This window comes from Dromaius novaehollandiae, chromosome 21 (genome assembly GCF_036370855.1).
Source record: "Dromaius novaehollandiae isolate bDroNov1 chromosome 21, bDroNov1.hap1, whole genome shotgun sequence".
In the NCBI taxonomy this organism is placed as follows: Eukaryota; Metazoa; Chordata; class Aves; order Casuariiformes; family Dromaiidae; genus Dromaius; species Dromaius novaehollandiae.
This window is the reverse complement of record NC_088118.1, coordinates 6646629-6665930: the sequence shown is the minus strand read 5'-3', so window position 1 is coordinate 6665930 and position 19302 is coordinate 6646629. Positions and strand designations below refer to the sequence as shown.

The window sequence follows — 19302 nt, the reverse complement described above, 5'->3', positions numbered from 1 at the left end:
AGTACGTACAGAGCAGTCACCCTGCTCGCCAGTTGGAACAGTCTGGTGGTATCAGACGCCACCACGCTAATATCCCACCCGCAATTTCACATAGGATTCACTAAGTTTCCTGTGACTGGAGAGCCGTGAACACCCACGTAGTACCATTTTGCCCACTCACTCCCACACCCTGCCTGTGGCCAACAGTGTTCTGTATTCCACTTCTTCCCACCACACTTCAGTAACAGTTAGGTCAAGTCCATACTCAGATGTGCAGTGCCAGTTCCTCCATGCATTAGCCAAGCGCTTCACATTCCTGTGCTAGCAATTAAAGGATGTCTTCTCTTCTGCCTTTGTCAGGTTTGCTGTTGCTTCCTTGCGTTCTGCTAACTCACTGTTCCTTTGTTCCCCTTTTTACCCTCATGTTTCAGTGTTAGCATCGTCTCTCCACAGACCACCTTCCTTCCATTAAAATTCCTGGAGTATTCTTGGTTAGACTGGCCAGCTCCTTGGCTCCCCTTCCATGTGAAAACACATCTTCTGCCAGTAATGCATGCTTTTCGTCTCAGTGGCATCCCAGTTAGCCTTTTCTGAACGTGGTGCACATAATGCATCTCCTACTCCTCTAACAGGCCTCCTGCCACATAATACCACCACCTGATCGTTGTCGTGTTATGAACCAACAGTCCCATTCAGGCAGCCAGGACCCACATCTAAAACTGCAAGGAGATTCCCTGAGTCTGGTGAGGAGAAGGCTCTCCACCCTCTCACTCGGCAGTAGTCGTCACTGCAAAAAGGCTTCCTCCCCCTTTTCCTTTCCATTGCAGGAGAGAGACTTCACTGCATCATACAGGGCTGCAGGAGATGCTGCCTGCTCTGTTATGGTACGCAGGCAGCACCACACCTAGCTAGACCTGCCCTAAATGATATTTTTGTCCTTCCTGCTCAGCTGCGTAGACCAGGACAGCTAGAATGAACAGAAAAAGGATACGTGAGCCCTGCTGCAGTTGCAGATCTGCAGGATGAGTTAGCTAAGGGGCACTGCCACTGCAGCAAGACCTCCCAGACCCCAGACCCACGCTCTGGGCTGTGTACCTCATTACATGGTGAGGGTCTACCAGCCCAGAAACAGGGCAGCTCCTGCATTTTTCTCTTTGGGACAGGCACATCAAGTAACTCAAAGGGACAAACCCCCCTAGGAGTATCGGCTCATTGCAATACATACAGCTGCAATTAGCCAAGCAGAAGAGGGCTATGTCCACAGCTCCAAGGTCTTGCAACAATAACAGCAGCCATTCTCTGTTTGGAAGAAAGCCATGGGAATTTTTTTGTATCATGTGATGATGAAATAGTTTCTAATCCAACAGTAACTAAGAAAGATGTCAAACCACAGCTAGTAAATGAGGTATTTTGAAATCAGCATTACCAGAGAACTTGCATCGGAGATTTAAAAGGCCTGGCCAAAGAGTGCTCCGGATCATTAATGTTGGTTTTTAATAAGTCTTTGGAACACTGAGGGCTGGATGAAAGCTAATGCTATGCCAGAGTTTTAAGAGGATAGAAACAGGATGACCCACATAATTATCCACCTGTGACCCTGACTCCCATCCCAGGTGAAATAATGGAACAGCTGTAAAAGAACTTCATTAATAAAGCATTAAAGGAGGGTAACAGCAAATGCCAACAGCTTGGGTTTACAGGAAGCAGATTTGTCAAACTAAGCTGAGAAATTTTTTTCAGAGTTGAATAAGTTCCTTAAACTTGCAGGCTAGATGTAAAAAGAGTACAAAGTTTTCACAGTTTAAAGCCAACCGAGGCCTTACAAAAATCTCAACCTTCCTATCCCTGCGGAAGGTCTATCAAAACAGTTACAAAAGCCCTGACGCAAGCCAGGAAACTCTGGGGTAAGATGGGCAAGCGATCCCTGAGTCACCACATGCTGTGGAAAGCCACAACAGAATGAGCAAAGGAAAAGGAGCAGCCATCCCTGGAATTTCCCCCGTGTTAAGTGCAGAACATTCTCACTCCCTGCTCTGGATTTCCTTGGCTCAACACTTCCACAACCGAGAAGCATGTTTCCCTCTAATTAGTTTCATCTTCAGTGCAACATCTACATGACATTGACAAAAGCTTCATTTAGTTAAAACTCCAACCCGCGCAAACTTAAGTCCAAGCAAGAATACCGACAACACCTCCAAGTACACACCAAAGAGGTGCCTCCGACACGCAGAAGTGGCAACGACAGCCAGAACAAACCGTTATCCTATATGGATGGTAAGGGACTAGTAAGTACATTACATGTTGTGATGTCTTTGGGCCCTCGCCCAAGGGTAAGAAAAAGAAATGGGGAGGAGGGCGAGTTGAAGTGGCCAAAATGTTGCCGTCCACGTGATTTTCCGGTATGAAGCAATGGGTAACCAACAGCCAGACCACCTAATGCTTTCGAGTCCTATATTACACAAAGGATGCATTTCCTCTCCAGCTGCATCTCTGCCCTGCCTGAGGCTTAACAGCAGCCCTCCTCCCTTGCCCCTTCCTGGGAGGTCAGCCATGGTGCAACCTTTACTAAAAGGCCAGTTCTGTAATACTGGACTCAGGAGTTTTTAACCACAACCCTGCCACCTTCTTGATTTATGCCTGCTTTGGGGAGTCCCCACCAGTTCCAGGTGGAACAGTGGCAGGCGTGGGAGGAAAGTCATTCTTCACTGTAAGAGTCATTAGCACACAGCTAAATGCATCAGATATCACCCCCATTCTGCCAAACAGCTGGCCTACCCTGGGCATCTCTGCGATGGACAGGCAGAGGGTCTGTGAACAATTTCAAAATCCCCTCGACAGTCATTGCTGAGCCTATATGACTTCATCTCTGTTACTGCTATGTTTTGAGAGTCAAGAATAACATCAACTTTCCATATCTTGTGGTTTTTGGAGGGTGTGAATGAATTCTCTTGCTGTGACTTATTTAGGTATCAGTAAACCCAGCCCTGCAGTGGTGAAGCCATTGAGCAATGGAGAAGGGCCACAGTGGAGATGTGGCAGGCAAAGATTCAGTTATGAGGCATCTTGAGGTCTCAAATGTCAAGCCAGAACAGTCAAGAACTGCAGAGAGCTCTCATGTTCATCACAGGACTACTCAGACATGTCTAAAATCCAGAACTTCTGAAACATGAACTTACTTTCCTTTCCTAAGTTTGGTTTCATATCTCATACACCTGAACAAGTACAAAACACCAAAAACCCAGAGAAGACAGACTCGGGCCCTTTCAGACCACCAAGAATCTAGTAATCGCCAGAAACCTTTAGATAAGCAGCTTGTTGGTATATGAGTAAGAAAAGCTAGGTCACAGTGATTTCCATGCTGCCTCCTTTCCAAAGGAAAACCCAGCAGGGTTTTTAAATTTAAGCATCATTTGGTCAAATGGTCACTGAAAGTTGAGCACAGCTCAGAAGGACTTACAGCTAGGCCCTCAGAGCCTTATTTCACTGATGTTGCTCAGGTTGCCTGCTTGGACTGTAAAGCAGCTAAAAGCTAGTACTGCATGTTAGGCCACACTAACCAGAGCACTAGGAAACAAAGCTGGCTTTGGTCTCAGGTTTCATTCAACTCATCCTCACATCTGCCATTCTAGCTGCACGTATTTTCACCAATGCAAATCCTCGTGAATTCTCGGGGTCGGAAAACACAGGGAGGGCACAGCGAATGAAGTACCCCAGAGCCTGAACCCTTCCCAAAGGCAAACCGGCACCCATGGTTATGGCTACTTCCTCCCTCACCTCCGAGTTTCTTCCTTCCTCTTTTCAAAAACCTTCTTGGGTTTCCTCAGCAGGCTCCTCAGCTGAGCCAAAGCCCACAAAAACACATGAAAAGCCTCCATTTTACTCCAGTGGATTCTGAAGGCAGCTCAAAAGGACTAAGCCTCCTACAGAAGCAAGTGCATGAAGAACAGGAGAAGAGGAGGGACCTCATTTAAGATTATACAAGGGGAAATTGCAAAAAATTACCTAAACCTTTAGGAACATATTTATATTTTGATTTCATGTAATATTACTTCCTGGTTTCCAGCACATATTCCCTGGGCGTCCCCTATCAAATATCAGGCAGTATTAAATCACTGATCCCTGATCCCCATAGCTCTCAGAAAAACATCTGTACTAATTTGTTGGTTTTCCTTAACACGAGGGCCAGATGAACTCCTCCAGGGCTCAGCCAAGTGAGATCGCTGACAGATGCAGAATGGAAGTGCAAAGATTTTTCCTTTATTAAAAATAAGGTTCCATACTGCCAGCCCTCAGTTTGCCAGAGTGATGAAATGACACGCGGCAACCTTGATCCAGCACTGTTGTGGATACAAAAAACAGGGTTCTTACCTAATGCTACTCCACTAGCAAACCACTTCTGACAGCCCATCTACGTTGGCATGGGCCAACCAGGTGAGGGGTCTGGTGACTGGATACGGAGCTTTTTGGCTAGCGTCTCCTAAACAATTCAAATGCATAGAGTTATTCAAGCTCACAGATCTGCGAACACCGTATCACTTTCAAGGCTCAGACTCAAACAGAGTTAGTTGAAGGAGTTCAACATGAAGCTGCCTTTTTAACAGGGGCAGCAGATGTTGATGTAAGCCATCCCTCCTTGCTGTTCACAATATGGCACATTGACCGAAATCATCAGCAAGAGCTGCTTGCAGGGTAAACTACAAAGCCCCATAGGAATGGGCTAGCACCATTTTCTGGGGCAATTCCTGGTGCCCTCAAACCCTTTCTTGACTTACTGAACATGTTCAGGAAGAACACATGCTAAAGGTGTACCAGGTAGTTTGCAGAAGCAAAAAGTCAAGAATTAAAAGAGGCAACCTTCAGTTTGCTCCTATCACCTTAGCTCTGCCCTCTCTACATTCAAACCACATAGGACAAGACAAGGATTTTGCAAGTATCATGAGCTCATACAAGTACAAACAATATTGTACTCTAAGCAGAATCAAGTCTGCATACTTCAATATAGGTGAAAACATGAAAAAAGTCTTGAAACTAAACACATTATCTTCAGCTTGGCTTCCAGTGAAACCAAAGCCTCCAAGCCAATTAATGCTGCTTTTGGACCACCAAAATGAGACCCCTGGCATGCCATTTTGACAGTGGCCACTCATCCATGCTTCAGCATTTGTGTCGCAGACAGCCACAAAACACATCCAAGAGAGGTCCTTACTTGCACTTTCCCCACCATGGCCAAACCACCTCACTCTAAGTCCAAGGGGTGCCCAGGCCTTGTAACTTGGCTTAGCTACTGCCAGAGCAGGGGCCTAGGAAACTTGCACACCAAGGCTGTGAAATTTGGGCTCTAGTGGACAACCAGCTGCAGGGTAATTAGAGTCTAGATCCCTGGGATGTCCCCACCACCACCAGCACACAAGTAGCAAAGAGAAGGCTGGACCAGATGACTACTAGCAGTCTTTTCCAAGCCAGTCTTTTCTGTTGTTCTAGATGGTCTCTCATTGAGAAAACAATGCATCTATTCAGTAAGGGTCAGGGGCTTATTTCACTTCATACCAAGCTCAAGGAGAATACACAGCTTTCTTTTAAAAGCTGCATGAGGTCCTACCACCTGGGAGAGGGGCAGGAGCAACAGCCTTGGCAGACTTTCACCTTATTTATCTACGTGGAGTAACACGTGGAATAAAGTGGTTCAAACACGTGTCCCAGACCCTTATCCTGGAACAGGATTGTCCAGCTACGGCATTTTGCTGGAATTTCCCTGTGAAGGCACAAGGGGGAGGCACTGCGAGGCTTTCCTTCAATTAGCACACTACAAATTCTGCTCTAAGGTCCTAGGAAAGGGGGAGGTTCTCTCCCCATCTGGTGGGTTTTGTGCTATGGATGCTCCCCTGTGCAGAGGAGCTTGTACCCTTCATACAGGATGCCAAGGGGGTAGCAGAAGCTATCCTTAAATTAATAGGAATATGTTTAATGTAAGTGCTAGCTGGCCACCAAAGACAGACCTACTCACACGTGTAACTCCAGGCATGTGTTTTGTCCCAAGAAGTTCCCCACAAAGCTCGTCAGCGCCACGTCCTCTCTGCACAGGAATGAATCGTCTCCATCTGCCAACGCTGGCGGTTCACCGTGGGCATTCCCCCTTCGGGAAATTCTCCGCAGCGATGATACAGAAACAACGCAAAATTCTCCGCAGCGATGATACAGAAACAACGCAGAGAAAGGAAACCAGCATCCCTCCACCAGAAGCCCGAGGACGCATCCCAGCCAGGGGCATTGGTCAACCCATTGACAGGCTGTATCTGTTTCCAATAAACTTTTATAGCCTGTCAATGTGCTGAATCCTAAGCAATAAAATCTGTGTCATAAAAAGAGTTCTTGCAGTGCCAGTGTCTTTTTTTCTTTTTAATCTGAGGACAGCTGGGAAGGACTGAGTCAGGGCCAAGTTCATAAGATGTTTTTTTGAAAAAAGTGATCAGTTTTAATTACAATGGGAATTTTCAGAGCCTCCTTCTGGGGAGAGCAGCCATCTTCAAAAGTGACTTCACTTCCAGAGCTGGCTTACCTCCCAGGATTTGAACAGGCAAGAAAAGCACAGTTCAGAGAGTAGACTGGTTTCAAGTTTGGCCTTAACAGTCATAAATTGGACTTTAAAGTTCCACAGAAACGACAGGATGGTTTGAGTTACCAGGTTGCGTGCTCTAACTCTAGCTTACTGACCAGAAGACACGATTGCAGAGCATCACCCTCAGTGGGTGTCTCAACGCACAACCCTGGTACAGATGAGGAACTCCAAAACCCCTGGCTGGCACATCTGTAGATTCAACCCTGCCTGGCTTTTCCACAGACTTTTCTAGGGAGCCAAGATCTGAAACTCTGGGTTTACATTTCTGCACTGCTGCCAGGCACTCCCCTCTCATGCTGGGCAAGTTAAGGGCCATATTGAGCCAGCTAAAACACCATTCAAGTCCCTGCACCTAGTAAAAGGGAGAGAAATGGGCACTTAAGAGCAATTCAGAGATCCCAGGAAAGCACTAATGGGAGACAAAGGGACCAAAGAGACTTTAGGGCAGCTAGCAGCCTTCAGGCTCTTTCTTCCTTACCTTTAAGGAAACAGCGTTATCCCCACCTCAACAAGCACATTCAGAGGATAAATATGCTGCCAACGGTGGCATCTATAGCTCTCAGTATACGCAGCCTAATCCCCAATCCAACTGATGGCCATTTAGGGAAGCTTTCACCTAGCTGATGGCTGGTCCTAACGCCTGGTTATCAGGCCGAGTTCTCACTGCTTGAAATAGGGCTTGAAGAAAACCCTTCTGCAGCCCAGGGACAAAAGCTCTGAGCAAGCAGGAGATTTTCCCTGCGAGCACTGTTTGGACTGTCAGTCACCCCTAGCTTTGGTACTAGACATACATAAGCCTAAGATCAAGTTGTAAATACCATGCCCCAGCATGTGGCTAAGGGAGGAGGATTCATGTGCATACGGTGCAAACAGCTGTAGCTGGAGACAGCTGCTCTCCACCAGCGCACATTGACTGATGGAGTCTCTCACTGAGATGTCAGCTTTCGCTAGTGTTTTCAGAAAGATAAGTCACTAATGACCGCTGTTTAAATGATTCTTGGCAGGAAGAAAAACACAGAGGTCCTTTATGAAGAGTTGCTCTCTATCTGTCAGAATAGCAGTGCCAGTTCATTTTTTTGTTTTCATGCTATATGTTGTCTCTGGGACAGGTTGGGGGATGAACTGCTTTCCAAGTCTTCCATACTTGATCTTAACGTCCAAGACATGATGGACTGCCTGCTAGTCACACAATTATAACTCCTGATACCAATTTTTAAGTGCTTTCATTACTGATGAAGGGCAGAGGACTGACAGCAGTCTGTCTGAAGAGCCACAGGAGAGGAAAAGCTGCTCTGCCCTGGCACAGAGGGACCAGCTCAGATTGCCAACGCTACCTGGCAATCCACTCCTGCTAAGGAGTGTTTTATATTGATGGGCGGCCTCTGGTCAGACTGGTTTCGCACACGATCCCAAATAGCTCTTAGGAGAGATCTGCTAACACTCCGGCTGGCCAGAAAACAATTTAAAGTACTCAAGGACTATTCTTTAGGTGGCAACACAAAAATACAAAAAGCAAAGCCTATAAGGCACACCTTGGGCACCCAGGGGACAGGAAGCTCACGCTAAACTTGTGATTTCCAAAGTCATTCCCTCTCTGCTTTCCCATCTGCCTGGTACGTCTTGCATCCCTCCAGCCTGCATTGTGCAGAAACTAGCCCTGTGCGTGGCAAAAAAAGCCCAGTCTGAAGCTTCCCGATACAAAAATAAGCACACAGAAGATGGTATTAGCCAGATCCCTTTGTAAGGGGCAGGAGAAGTTGCTACGAGGCCAGCAGTGCGACTGCAGCCAAAGGGTGCCGTGCCACCAGAGCAGGGACACCAGACTCCGGCTCAGAGCAGGCCTTCCCCGCATGACCTCAGAAAGGTCATTCCTTTTCTCCTCATCTGCACAGACACAGAAAGCCAGACAGCTTTACCAACTGGTGAGAATTCACAAGTGCCTGTAAAGCATGTTGAGAGACTCAGATGACAGGTACTATATAACTGCAAGCTCTATTATATCATTCTACCATTCTCCTTGCCAAAAATCTGCCTTTACAGAAGAGATCCAGACACCAAATAGGTTATTAAGTGAGGATGTCTGACAGTAGTTCAGCTAGAGATGTTAAATAGTAATAATAATGAAACAATACTCAGCATCTGAGGATGCTGTACATCTTCAAAGCACTTCACCAAAATATTAACTGACTATACCCAAAATAAATTGCTCACAGCTGTTACTGACATCCATGAGGTATTCAAAAGGAACAGCTAGAACATCATCCATCCTGAATCATACCGTAGTGTAATCAAGAGCTCAAAGGAAATAGCTTGCAGGGAGTTCAGCTTTCTTAGTGCTCTTTTGCTGTACACCGCAAAGCACGCTTTATTTTTAGGAGGAGAAGCATGGAGGCTCGGAGCTACTTCCGCTAGACTGCGGGAGAAAGTTGTGACAGTGCCAAAGCCTTCTTCAAAGTTCAATGTCATACATTAAAATTCCTATTCTTTATCTTAGGAAGAATAGCTGCATGCCAGACAGCTTAAGGCATCTGTGGCATTTATAGCACCAACCAAGAAGAGACCACAGACCTGGCTCTATTGCAAACACTGCACTCATCTGTCTTAATTTAAGTGTGCAACTCACCACTGCAATTCTGCAGCATGTAGAAGAATTAAGACCACTTCCCCCAGCCCCTTCGCATTCACTGCACTTATACAATCACCACATGCCTCTCCTCTGCCAGTCTTGCCAACTCCCAAAGCAAGCAGCAGGGGAAGGCAGTTGCAGGTGGACAACAAAAAATCTTTACTCTAACAACTGCTTGGTAGCACACACACACTCGGGAGAGCACCAGGGCATTGCAGCTTGACAAGCCCAGGAGAAAAATGTTATTTCCACATACTATTATTGGCCTGCTTGCCAGCACTAGAGCTAGTTCCTGCCCTGCTCCTTGCCAGAGCACAGCATTTGCCTAGGCAGCTGCCTGGAAAGACATGAGTAGAGACCTGGCATCTGCAATAACTATTAACGTATAAAGCGTTGTTTGTTCACAGGGCTGCAGACCGCTCGTTCATAACACATGGCTGAGCTCTGCCACAGCCCGCTGCTTGCCACTGCCCCACTGAGGTTTGCCATCTAGCTGTCCCAGAGGGGAGAGCTCAGAAGAACCCCCCACCCCAAGAAGCTCAAAAACTACCACCCCTTCAGCACCCCTTCACCACAGCATTAGTCCAGGCCTTTTTATCTTACCCTCCACCAAAAGCAAAGCAGCCTGTTCAGAGCAAGACAAAACCTTGATCTTTCATGACTATATGGCACTGGTGCAGCACATCAGGCCAGATGTGCTATAGCACAGTTGTGGGGAAAGAGTAGCAAGTGCCCCAGGTCCAGAGTGGAGGACGCAGAGAGCATCATCCCAGAAGAAACCCACAGCAACCAGCACACACCAGCACTGAGGGGGTCCAGGAGAAGGTCAGAGTCGGGGGTCCAGGCAAGCAAGAGACTAAGCAGCACAGTGCCACCATAGAAAGCACAGGCAAGGCTGCAGGCCAGGAGCCAGTCACTCTGGCCAGTACCACCCAGGCCCACCTGGAATTCTGCGGGTACAGATGGCCAGGACAGAGGTGGAGCAGCCAGCTCCTGCGTCCACCCAGGGCTGCAGAGCACTGCAAGGAGCTCAGATCAGGAGTTGGAGGAGTCAAAGCCTGCTAGCAAAGGGGAAGAGCAGAGCTATGTGGACAACATTGACAGGGCCCACATCTAGAGGAAATAACAGCCCCTCATTTTCGTGAGTATTAAAACTTACAGTATTCAAAGTCTCACAAGAGTTTCAGTTTCAGCCTTTTCTACCATTTGTACACCGTGTACTGGAGATCATCCTGCAACACATCATCAACATCTCCGAAGAATCCCACGGTGACCACATTTAAAGTGAAGCTGCCAGTACCCTCTAGGAAAGCAAGAGCAACCTATTTAAAAGCAGGAGGCTGTGGTACTTAGCCAAATTCTTTGCACTTGAGGAAAACACTGCAACATTTCTCTGGTTTGCCCCCAGTTCACAACACATTGCTTCAGAAGCAACACTCGGGCAGCTTCCACAGGCCAGGAGGTTTTGTTTCGCAGACCCTGCATTACTGGGGGGTCTTATGTCTATTGAGTGTGTTCGGCTCTGCAAGACAAGAATCATGCCCTTGCACTGTGCCTACCTGCATTACTTTAAGCAAATCTTGGCAACGCTCACCCTGCACAGCACACCAGCTTGGGATGCACGCTGAAGGACACTGGCATGCAATACGGGCCCACCCCTGCCTCAGGTACAGCATCATATACCCTCGTAATACCACACACCACACTGGCTCAAGAGTCCTCCAGATGCTGCAGGCATTAGACACTGCCTGATGCCAACAGACAGAGCTGCACTCGGCACAGAGAGGGAAGCCGCAAGAGCTGCTGCGGATCTAGGTGGAAATGAACATGTTTAGATGCAACCTTATCATTTAGGATCCAGAGTCTAGCTGGTAGGGCAGACAGTCAGCAGGTTGCACTGCTGCTCAGAACTGAGGTCTGTGTGAAAATACAGCTAAAAACCCCCCCACACCTGTGTGCAGGGCCTCAGGGTGGAAAGAGCTGAGACCTGTCACGAGCCAGCCCTCAGGTACACCGGCAGAGCTGGAGGTCAGGTGTGAGCCACCCCCACAGCCCAGCACTGCAGAAATAAGGCACAGGTTGAGTCTGAAGTGTTTTTCATGGCCTTCCTTCACCCCGAGGGCTGCAGCGGGGAAGGAGGGTCCATGCACCCCCATGCTCAGGGGAGGACACGCGGGGAAGGGCAAAGCACACGCAGCACCTGCTTGCTCAGTGCCTGGACCTAGTCAGCACTGGCAGCCTCTCACTTAAAAAACAAAATACAGCTTCTCCCATCCAAGCCTCTCTCCTTCCCCCTCTGAGCTCATTCGTGGCTCAGACTCCAGGACAGCTGCCTGGTTGCCAAGTCCCCCCAGCTCACTCTGCACCGCAGCACAGAGCAACATGATCGGGATGATAGCTGGGCCAGCTGTTAGAAATCACTGCAGGGCTGAAAACAACTAAAGCAAAGGCTAAGGGGGTTAGAAAAAAGAAAAAAAAAAAAGACACACACACCCCCCACACAGCAGAAAGCCCCCCTGCTCCTTTTCCTCTGTCTGGCCATTGCAGTCTCATTGTTACAAGGATCCTTAAATCGCCAAGTAAGCCTTGGCCAAAATGACAGATCGTTAAGAATATTTAAAAAATACAATGGGTGGGGACTACAGAGCCGAGGGACCAGGGACTAGGCAGTGGATTTTTTCACACCTAGACGATTGTTTTCAAGGCAGCTCAGGTCAATAGAAGTGACCTCAATCCTGCCTGGGCCTGGTGCCAAGCTCCGGGGCAAAGTCCCCCCCCCCCCCCCCCCCACTCATCGGCAGAGCCTCGCTGAAGTTCATGGCACTGCTCGAAGGTGACCTGTCTGCCTGCAAAGACAGCCTGGCCACTGAAGCAGCTCATGCAGTAGGGCTCAAACACACTTCTAGATGGTCTCCGCATGCAAGAGTTGCGTCACTAAGCGAGCCGCAGAAGTCTTGCTAGCTTAACTCAAAACCACAATCTTCTCCATGCAAAAAACCTTCTTTTGACTATTCAGGCAGACACTGGTTCCCGCCAACCCCCAACAAGAACCACAGGATTCATTTGAAAACATCATTTTGTTTAAATTGGAGCACATGAAAGCAAGCAACAATGTCCACATCTCTGTGCAAGCACGTCATTTTCCCCATGGTGACTTGCACAGTGGGCCACCAAATGCCTTTAACTGACACTAAGCATCAGTTAAGAGATATTGAGAACCTGAAGAACGGAGCAGGGTGGCTGCTCACGAGCTATGCAGAGATGAGGAAGCATGCAGAACTCTACCCCATACATCTTCTGCTCTTCCATACCCTACGCACAGGCCTTCCAGGCACAGAGGCATTTCTCCCATCGCTTTGTGAGGGGACATCAACTCCAATATCATTTGTCATGGCCAATTTTAATATCACAACCCAAACACCTAGATTACTGGTTTTATGCTTTCAGGTATTTGCACCCTTCCATTTAACAAATAAAGCACGTGTCCCATCACCCATACGTTTACTAAGCCCCCTACGTATGCCCCATACAACAGTGAGAGCACTAGATCAGAACTTAACGAACAAAACTTCTAATTAAAGCAAACATCAGTGACAACGCCAGGCACAGCAGAAGAGAGCTCGCCAAACAACTCCTTCCCCAACCCAGCTGAGCACAACAGGTTCACAGGACACCTAGAAAAACAGGAAGATCACACCTATGCTAGGCTTCCTCCTTCCCCTCTCTGCATTTCCCAGCATCCAGCACGGAGACAGGAGACACGCGTGCCAGGCACATCAGGAAACAGGCAGGCAAGGGGCAATGCTGGCTGCTACCAGTGCCAGCAAGAGCATAAAGGGAGGAACACAGGAAGGGAAGGAGAGGAATTCAAACAGAGCCCTTGCGCAAGAGGTTGTGGTTACAAGCCAAGATCCCTGCCTGCCACGCCGGGTGCACTAGCTGCATTATAGGTCCTTTGGCTTACTGCTCAGGGTGGCCTTTCCTCATTGCCTTGCATCCCCACACAGATGGCATCTCAAGCTGCAAATACCCACAGGAACCCTGCTGCTACCAGCTTGGGCTGCTGCAGCGCAACTCTGGCTTGTTCTCAGTCTCAAAACCAAGGGGGTAGCCAACCAAAAATGTGCAAAAAGCAACACTCAGCCAGTTCCAAACTTACTTTTCTCAGCATATCACCTTTCTCCACAGCCTTCAAGGCAGGTCCTTCCACCCGCTCTGTTTTCAGCTGAATGCCCCAGGCAAGATGGGGCCTTGCAGCTGACTTCAATTTAAAGCCATCACAGGGGGCTGATGTGATTGCTCCACCTGCCCTCTGCTTCCTGGCTGGCAGGGGCTGCTTCAGTGGCAGTGCTGGGCCACTCTCCCTCAACATCCCACTGCCTGCTGGGGCCCCAAACCAAAAAGGAAGAGTTTGGGGATTTCCCTCAAGACTTGAGGTGCTTCTTTGCCTCTGGTAGTGAGGGGGGGTCCAGGAGAGCATGCCACTCAGTCTGCACCACCATCTCCAGCCCTACAGCTGCCCAGGCACATCCTGAGCACCAGGACTCTTAGACTTGTCCCCAGACCACCTTTGAGCTGGACTAGCTCCAGAAAAGGAGCCCCAACCTATCAGCTCCACTTAGCTTTGCTGCAGGCACCTCCAATGAAGCAAAGCCAGAGGTTACACTCCCCATTACAAGGCTAGAAACAAGGCTGCAAAAGAAGAAACAGAGCAGACAGTTCTGGGATGTGCCTGTCACCAATATGCCTCCTGAGCTGTTTCCACCATCATCTCCCTAATGCACAGTGGCAAGCTCCACGCAGAGCCTCTCCAGCACTGAACTCCTCACTGAAAGGAGAGACTGCTTTTACTCTCCTCTTCAGGACATTACTATTCCTATCCCACATGTCCATCCAAAAATGCCCTCCCAGCTCCAAGTTAAGTTTCACAGAGGAGAGGATCTTCACCTCTGCCATTTAGAGGACTCTCAGTTCTTCAAAGATAACATTCATTCTACAGGTATTTCAGCAACCCCATGGGTTCCAGCATGCTTTTAGCAGATTAAGAAACAGCCGACCAGCTGTGAGAAAGTCTGGTCCAGATGAATTCCTGCCTTCCCCCTTCTTCCCACCCTCCAGAAAACCAGTCTCTTCCTCTGCACAGGCAGGTCTCTCACCTACCGCAGAAAGCTTAGGTTAGAGAGCACAAAGGATTGTCATTTTTGGTGAGAACGGGAGTCTTAACAAATACTCTGCTGACATTGTCACTCTTCATCACCACCAAACCTTCAGACTTGTCCTCAAAAGCCCACTGGCATAATTCAAACCCCAGTTCCCCTCTACCTCTTACTCCCTCCCAAACCACAGGCTCGGCCTCACTGTTTGCAGGTGCACAGTGCAGGCATATTTCTCCCTAAACAGGCCTCCTGGGCAACAGTTTCTTTCTCTTCTCTTATCCTCTCAGGCTTTGCTGTGTGCACAGAAGACAGGACAGATGTAGAGGCTGCTGCAGCCCAGGATGCCCTGTGGGTCACTAATTGCTGGATGAGCTAAGGCAGAAAGAAATGGGTGCTCCAAGCTGCAGGGGAAGGACAGCTGTGGCTGTTCCTGTGATTTAGAGCAAACTAATTGATAAATACCAGAGTTGGGCCTAAAAGAAATCCAGGCATTCACAGCCAAAAAAGCCTAACTGCTTTGGAAGAAGCCCTGGCGTTCGTTGCACAATCTCTAGGCAAGACACTCGCTGTACTCCGACAGCAAGAGGTAAACAGAGGACAAGGGAACACGCCCCCTCACTCGGCACCATTCAGCCCAAAACACGGCTCCGCAGAGGCCTTCAGCCTCCCATCTACCAAAAATCCCAGCCTCCCAAAGCCAACACTGCAGCTTTTTCTATGCAAGTACCACTGGAGAACTCCGTTTAAGAGGCAAGACTTCAGCTTTCCCCAAGACTTAGAAAGGTCAAAGGCATATAACAGCCTGGAAAACCAGCTCTTAACTCATGCAGTCCTTGGTGGCCTTTAAAACTCAGGGGAGGCTCAGTTACCATAAGGACCCAGCATTCCCTCCAGAACAAGATCTAAAAACACAACCAACTGCTAGGTAAGTTGTTAGAACTATAAGCCTGTTAGTTTGAAGCTTCACAGCATTAGATGACCCAAGCTCATGGCTAGCTAGACACTTGGCATTGATAACATCATGCATTAAAACAACACTACCATGGTTAAACTGCTTCATACACAGCCGTGTTAGGAAGAGCTCAAAAACTTAAATAAACTCACTTCTTTATTATGAAAGAAGTTGGATCTGTTCTTACCATCCAACAGGTTCACCAAATCCTACCCCGTCACACAAGCATACAAACAGAAACCCAGGTCTTTGTAGCTTAGGATGATCTGACCATTACTGAAACAACCTGGGAAACAGGGAGAAATAAAGTTTTAAATCAACCCAGAAAAAAAAGTCAGGGCAAAACATGCTCACATCCACCTTACTGCTCCTCAAATCTCTTATTCCCCTCCGCCCCCACAAGCCTCTTACCGCAAAGAGGACTCCAGACACCCCAGAAGAGTCCCTTCGTTCACCCACACCTTCCAGAGTCTGAGGCCTGAGCCCCAGCTGAGCCTGGTTATATCAACTCCATCTCCCCCACAGCCCTGAGAGGACTCGCTAATTGGAGTCACAAGGTTGACCTTCTCTTCCCCATACAGGAGAGTTCACTTGCTTAACCCTCTCCCTCCTCCTTGTTTCCAGAAGAGACACAGATGTCCCAGGGAACTGTCTTTCAGACGAACTGATGTCACTGGGCTGACTGATACTGGAAGACAGTAGGAAGCCCTGTGTGTCGACTCTTTGTTTTAAACGCTTCATAAAGCTTAGAGAAAGCACAGGCAACTATTGCATAAGAAATCGTACCTGACTCCCAGTCACACACCTGGAAACACAAACCGGGACATACAGCTAACCCATATGCACAACGCACCTACACTGGGTCCACAGAATGCCAGTTCTTGTATGCACCGACACATTCACAAAATCACGCATTTATTTCAAACAAAAATCACTGACGTGCACTTCCAGGCACAGCAGTAGGATACAAACACAGCCTGCATGCATACACCCATGTATACAAACGCACACAAACACAAAATACACGTGCACACCACTGTGTGCAAATTATCTATCTTCCTCTTGTATTTGGCTTGGCTGAACAGCCTGCTCTCTCTGGGCTTGGCCCAGTAGATATCCAGGCTAAGATAAACACCAGACAGCTGCTGGGAGCCAGAGATATTTTGGTGATTAACAGCTGTGTGGGGCTATGCAACGGAGACCCCCGCACCCATGATCCCTCCAGAACAGGCTGTTTCATTTCAGATTTCTGTTTGTCAGGCAGAGGCTGGAAGTGATCGGAAGAGACTCTTTGCAGAAGTCACAGGTGGGAAACTTGGCTAGGAGAAGCCACTGCCCAAAAGCCTGTCCCTTCCCCGTTGTTCCACAGCTGCAGAAATGACATGGCTTATCTCAAGGTTTCTTGAGTCCACGAAGAAATAGGCCATATCAAAAAGCTTACAGTAAAGCCTGTTCTTACGGCATTTATGCTTTATTTCAGAAAAGGCTCTTGCAAGTGTTTGGATTTGGGGTCCTTTTTCAAACAAACCTCAGGCCTTTTGGAAATGGGCTCTCCTCCACTTAGTACAGACATGTGGCAAATGACAGTATTCCTGAAAGAGGAGAAGCTGGGGAAAGGAGATGGACAAAGGTACTGGGACAAGAATGGTACGGATACTCCAGGACGACAAAAGAAGGATTATCACCCCCTCGTACTATCAGGGAACAGGGGATGCATAGTGGTCACAGCTGACGACTTCCAAAGAGCACAAAGAAATTCCCAGTCCAGGGCTCTGACTGGAAGAACGGTTTCTTTCTCAGCTCGAAAGGAGAGCGGCAGCTGCGGCGGGACCGCGAATGGAAACCCGGCCCAAGCAGCAGCAGCCTAGGACGCAACCGCAGAGCCAAAGACGTTCTGACAGAGGAAAGGGGGGAAAAGTAGGAAGTTGCTCACAATGCTACTATAAAAATAAAGTCTAGGGATTAGTTAATAATGTGCGGTCTGAGAAAACAAACACATCTCCCCATAAAGGCCCTAGTTCAAATAAACTGGTAGTGCTGTTGTCATCAGACCCCACCATCTGCGTGTCTCTTTTCCACTGGACCCAGTGTGAATTTTAAAGGGACCACTGAGTGGAAGAACAGTCCCCAAGCACCATCCTTCGCAGCACTTCAAAAGACAGACGTGGCTAAAAGACACTGTGACTTGGATGCATCCCTGTCTAACATTTGTATTGAAAATAAACACATATGGCTTAATGTCCTATAGCTCTTACACAGGAAGCCTAAGTTAAAGGTGCTGAGTTACAACAACAGCCTCTTGCCTTCAAAACAACAAAGCCAACAAACCCAGAAGAACCAGCAAACGTAGGAGTGTGCAAAGATGGCCAGTTGTGTCCAAGGCGATCGTGGCACCATGCCACGTGGCGCTCTCCTCCTCCTCCTCCTTTTCCTCTGTGCTCCCAACTCCCTCCCTGCAGTGCAGGAGGTAAAGCCCCGGACCTGAGAAGCAAGGTCTAGTACAAAAGCCCCAGAGCTCGGCAGGGGAGTGGAGACCTCCCTGGCTCTGCTCAGGTCGCACTTGTCATGCCTGATTGCAGCTCATCAAGGCCCAAAGTCTAATAATGAAACAACTAAGGCTGGGAGCTCCCTCTGACAGCTTAATTGATGGTCATAATTAGGGACTGGCCCACACAGCTTTTCATTAGTGCACCACACAGCAAAAGACTTATGATGACTGTTGTGGAGAGACTGCGCTTTCCGTCCGGGAAAACAGCATCAAGGCCCCCAAGGGCCACAGAAGCACTTGGTGCAGATAGGGAGCTCCCTGTGCTCTTATGAATCCTTAATGGCCATAAGAGACAAGTGCATCAGAGACTCCGTCACCGGTACGGTGGTACCTGAGCTCTCGGAGGTGGATGTGCAGTGTGTGCAGATGGATATATGCACCCGCGAAGCCGTATTCTGTTGTGCGTTCAGGTATGCCATGGCTGTAGGGAGGGCTAAATGCTGTTCTTAGGCCAACTGACATGTACTTTTCCGTGTGCTTTTTCAGTGCAACTGAGTTTTCATTTGCATGGAGTTTGGATTCTGGGTACATGCAAGCAGATTTGCCCTTCATTACACTTTGCATATTTATCATTTTTTAGACATTGATGACCACAGGGAGTCTCTAAGTCTCTGCTTCTTTTTCTCCAGATAATCTATACATCCCTGGATCAGCCTGTCCACCTCTTTCCTTAATCCACGGGTCACTGCTTTTAACTATGATTCACTTACCAGCCTTCTCTGAGTACTGGCTAAGATGCCGTGCTGCAACTGTAGTGATGCTGCGTAGGTGGCATGTCTATATCACTTCTTCTGTTTTGCTTCCTGAAAAGTTATGAATATTTTAAAATAATAGTTTCTTACACAGGAAAAGACTAATCATTCTGAGAAACACACTCGTTCTCTAGATGACAGGTAGAGCAGAGTCCTCTGCGGTCCCAGCCTGACATTATTGCTCTTTGGTCCGTCCTATTTTCACCTCTCTCCTTCCTTCCTCCCATCTTTCTGAACAGAACCTGCTTCTCTCTCCTACACTGCAAACAGGGTTTTGTTTGTTGGCTGGTTCGATTCTGCAGCCTGGAGTTTTCTTACTCCTATGCAATATCTGCTCTTCTCATAGCTGTTTTATAGAAGAATTTGCGATTGTAAACGGCAGAGTGAAGGAAAGGGAAGTAAAGCGGTTATTGTGCCAGAATCACCCCTGGCACTCCTCCCATTTCTCTTTTCTCTTACATTATAAAGCTGGAATACGTCAGAACAAACTTTCCTGAAACGAGCAGCACACTGATAAACTGATGAAAGCGGAGTACAATCGGCACTCCAGTCCCTTGCACCTGTATAAAAAGGTGTAATCCCACGCCGGCAACAGAGTTATCCTGAATTAAAAGTGGTGGGGAAGGAGAATAGACTCAGTGTTTATTAGCAGTCATAACCTTAATCAAATAAC

General features: G+C 48.1%; 1 protein-coding gene across 1 annotated transcript in view; it reads right to left on the bottom strand.

Annotated features, from left to right (window-relative positions):
- LOC112981583 (uncharacterized) overlaps positions 1-18408 on the bottom strand; it is a 116232-nt gene extending 97824 nt beyond the window's left edge. Inside the window, exons 1-2 of the mRNA XM_064524070.1 lie at positions 18209-18408; positions 15741-15869 (exon numbers count right to left, since the gene is read on the bottom strand). Of these exons, the coding sequence (XP_064380140.1) occupies positions 15741-15869; positions 18209-18408 (329 nt within the window). The remainder of the gene's footprint in view (positions 1-15740; positions 15870-18208) is intronic.
- Between the last annotated feature and the right edge of the window lie 894 nt (positions 18409-19302).